This window comes from Zingiber officinale, chromosome 4A (assembly GCF_018446385.1).
Source record: "Zingiber officinale cultivar Zhangliang chromosome 4A, Zo_v1.1, whole genome shotgun sequence".
Lineage (NCBI taxonomy): Eukaryota > Viridiplantae > Streptophyta > Magnoliopsida > Zingiberales > Zingiberaceae > Zingiber > Zingiber officinale.
In genome coordinates, this window is record NC_055992.1 from 128,160,933 (window position 1) to 128,165,023 (window position 4,091).

A 4,091-nucleotide genomic window follows, 5' to 3' on the forward strand; every position below is an offset into this window, starting at 1 on the left:
CTAAATTACCTCTTCTACTTAATGGCGGCAGAACTTGGGTAAACTCTTCGGTGCGATCTTCGTGGGATAATACCGGACTTTAGTTAGAACTCCTACACAAGTATAAGCATGGAGTTAGGGAGATGAACAATGCATAGGGACATTAACTAATATTACAATGAAACCCAAATCTTAGTATCTATCATTCCCCCTTACTCACTTACACTCTTTACTCTTTCTCTCTTGTATCTTCTCTTTCTTTTAAGTGTTTGTTTACAACTTTAGATTGTCTAGATAATTCGCCGTGCGAAGTTAACTAGTGCTTAATCAACAACCCCTGTTGATACAATATCTTTTGTATTATTGACGACGTAATCATGCACTTGCGGTGACGTAACATCCCTCTCTAGGTTTCTAGGTTTACCACCCCCTCATGTATAGTTTGGGTCGGGACAAGTGGTTGGAGGCAGCGCGGAGGTCGCCCCCCACTCAGCCCCCGATAGCCTAAACACTTGCCCATCGTTAGCGCCTGATAGCCTTGGGACGATGATCTTAAGAAGAGATCATAATTAATTATGATCGGATCACAGCTACAATCCGATCTCAATTATAAGTGGTCAATCCCTGTCCCTAAATAATGATATTATAATGCTAAATTTATTAGACATTGTAACTAAAAATTGTGAGACGTTGTTGAGGGTAAATTTTGAAAACCTGGATCCTTGATAGTAAAATTCCGCTTGCTTATATTTGCCTATTATTGTATTCTTGTTACTTTTATTCGATAGGGTTGCGGTTGCCTTCGTCGTCGAGATCTCCATCTCCTGCAGTTCTGCTGCTCATCGGCGGTCGGCCAAACTATCGCTCTACTTCCGGCTCATCGGAGATGGATTCGCAACCAACTTCTCTGCAACGCCTCCACAACGTCGAGAAGGTTATTTTTTGAACCCTCCTTCCTCCTTCCATCCGTCTCTCCTCCATATTCGCATAATACTTTTCTTGCTGTTTTCACAGGGTACTTTTTTCTCTCCTCTGTTTTGATTCTATTTGTGCCCTTTTTCTTAATTTCCATTAACAGCGTTTAGTGCGCGTACTAGAGCTCGCCGGCGCCGTGATGGACGAGCTCGCTAGTTCGACCGGGCCCCGAGCAGAGTTCCTCGCCGGACACTGTCGAGAGTTCATGATGTCCATCAAGGTTTCTTATTTCCCCTTTGTTACTACCTTCTGTTGCCAGGAAATGGGTTTCGATTATCGTGGTAGGGTTTGGCAAACAACTTAAATTTATGAAGAGACTTCGATCTAGGGAACTGTTTAAGAATTCGGGAAATGTTTTATGATTTTAATTATTGGGAGTCTATTCCTGTGGTAATCTGTCGTCCTTGCTTTAATCGATGAGGTATACAATGTGCTTGTGCAAATGCCAAAGAAAGGCTATTTAGCTTAAGAAGCCGTGAACCTGGGCGAAATTTTCATGGCTGACGGTTGTAATCTATGCTCTTTTTAGTTGCTGGACTTGTGCAGAATTTTGGTCTTTAGGTCTTGGATGTTTGATGAAGGAGCTTTATGGCATTTGTTCTCTGTTGTAGAAATTGTTAAGTTCAACTTTTGTTCATTCTGCAAATACTTTAATAGACTGGATTACTCTTGTTACAGGAAATTCAGACAACACTGCGTGAAGAAATCAAGAGTGCTTGTGAATATCGTCCGTTTGAGAAATGTGACTATAGTGCCAGAATAGCTAACGAGATATGCGTCAAGAAACTGGAATACATCATTGACCAGTTGGATGGCTTGAAAGAAAGCATCGATAATTATGAAGATTGAACTGCACTCTTGATTGCGGTGAGCATGCTTACCACATTTACTGAAAATGACTAGTTTGATGGAAATTGCATGCAACTCTTGTCTGAAGACATTTTTCGTGATACTAGACGGCCAAAGCTTCCTTGTTTGTTAAAGTTTGTTTCTTACCTCTCTTGCTGTGTAGCCTAGATATGTAGACTTAGAAGTTCTTGAAGGTTGAAAGCATATTTGTTTTACCTTCTATGCTCAAAGTTAATGTAATTTGAAAATAATTTAATAATCTAAGAGGGCGTTGCATATTCTTCTACTTAGGCTGACCCTGATCCTCTAGAGTATGTTAAGCCTTAATTTTTGATTGTTTTCAGACAAACCTTTTTAATTCAAGAACTTGGCCAAGGATGTTATTCTAGATTACATCATGGTCCTTAGAAGAGGAAAACAAATTTACAAATCTCCACCATTTTAGCTATACAATGAGCACTTAGCAGTATTGTTTAATTTGTCCCATTAAAGCATTCTTAGCAGTCCATAATTTGGTTACCAAGGAAGAAGGCTTCTGAAGTATGGGGTCAGGAATCAGCAGCAATAAAGCCTAACCTTCTATTATCTTACAAAAATATGAGGCATTACTGTTGATTCTTGGAGGAAAAAGGAAGAAAAAAACACTGATAAGTTCAACAGATAAATCAAGTGAAGCCACATATTGGACAGTTCTCTTTGGTAAAATGATTATCATCGTTGAACTGGCCTCCTTTCCTAGAGCTTCTGTAGGCAAATCTGAGGCTGAAGTACATTCCTGCTTGGTGAACATCATGATTCTTGAGCTGAAACACAACTGAAAAGACTGAGCGTAATTATCCACCATGCAGACAAAGCAAGTTACCTGGTTGTTTCTAGCGCAGCTTTGCTATACTTAAAGTGGTATGAAGCCTCATTCCATATTAACTTCCAAACATCTTGACCTTTCAAGCTACTACAGATCCTGAGACACAAATATCTAGTCCTGGATTTGGATTTTGATAAAATTATTTTCTTGAAGCAAAACCTTACCACTTGTGTCTTACAAATACTGCTCGGGCTTTTATCGTATAAACTTCTACTGGTTAAGCATTCTCTATATTAAGTATCATCAATTGATAACTATCTAGTGAGATTCAACGACTAGAAAAATCAATAAGCCAGATGACTTTACAAAATACACATCACTGTCCAATAGACATATTTTGCTTTCTCAACTTCACCTGCTTAACTATGATCATTTTTATTGAATGCCTACCCCTTCCCATACTGTAATTGACTCTCTTTTTTTTCTTCCTCCTGTTTTTCATATCTACCCTTTTTTCTGCAACATATGTTATATTACGAGTGAACATTTACACACATCCCTTGCATAATTGTTCATATCGGATGATGCTGATTATTATAGTTCTTGAGAGGTATACAATGCACTAGAGGAGTTCATCTTCATAAGATAAAAAGAAAAAAAAAAGAGAGCCAACAGATGCATGGTTGATACTCGATAAATCTAATTAGTGTTTGGATTCAATGATTAGTAGAAGCTCTCTTTGCTCATTGATTTTATCAAAAGCAACCAGGCCTATTGCTAACATAAATTGCCTTGTTCAGGTGATGCAGGTGCTGCGGATATTTGCAGGATGAGACTAACCGGATTCTTTCATGTTGGGCGATCAACTGGATGATGATTTAGCATTGAAGACATGATCTGTGATACTAAATTTTGTGAATGTTTAACTTCCAAACTTCAGATATAGTCAACTGCCCCCATAAATTATTTTAGTTTGCCATGAAACCATGTTCCATAGCTGAGAGACGCTCTGGTTTTTGGGAGATCAAGCCATGACGTGCTACCATTGTCCGAGTATTGTTAAAACATATAATATTATCGTATGTTATGCATTGATAAATCTCCTTGAGTATATTATATTATAATGTTTGTACTTTGATAATTAGTTTTCTTAGTCCATTATATATTTCAATTTAGATTTTATAAAAAAGAAAAACCTCAAATTGAAATCATTGGGTATATATATATATATATATATATATATATATATATATATATATATATATATATATATATATAATATTTGATAATTCAGAAATTTTGATTTATAATCTGATTAATTTAAAATAACAGATTCAATTTTATGAAAATTTATATATATATATATATATATATATATATATATATTATTTGATAATTCAGAAATTTTGATTTATAATCTGATTAATTTAAAATAACAGATTCAATTTTATGAAAATTTTTTAATATTACGAGGATAAATTGA

General features: G+C 36.2%; 1 protein-coding gene across 1 annotated transcript; it reads left to right on the plus strand.

Moving 5' to 3' along the window:
* Positions 1–758: 758 nt before the first annotated feature.
* Positions 759–3,707, plus strand: LOC121971121 (mediator of RNA polymerase II transcription subunit 11-like). The gene is made up of 4 exons (XM_042522247.1): positions 759–913; positions 1,058–1,174; positions 1,633–1,821; positions 3,409–3,707. Exons 1-3 carry the CDS (start codon positions 866–868, stop codon positions 1,801–1,803), a joined length of 336 nt encoding a protein of 111 aa, XP_042378181.1. The 5' UTR covers positions 759–865; the 3' UTR covers positions 1,804–1,821; positions 3,409–3,707.
* Positions 3,708–4,091: the final 384 nt, after the last annotated feature.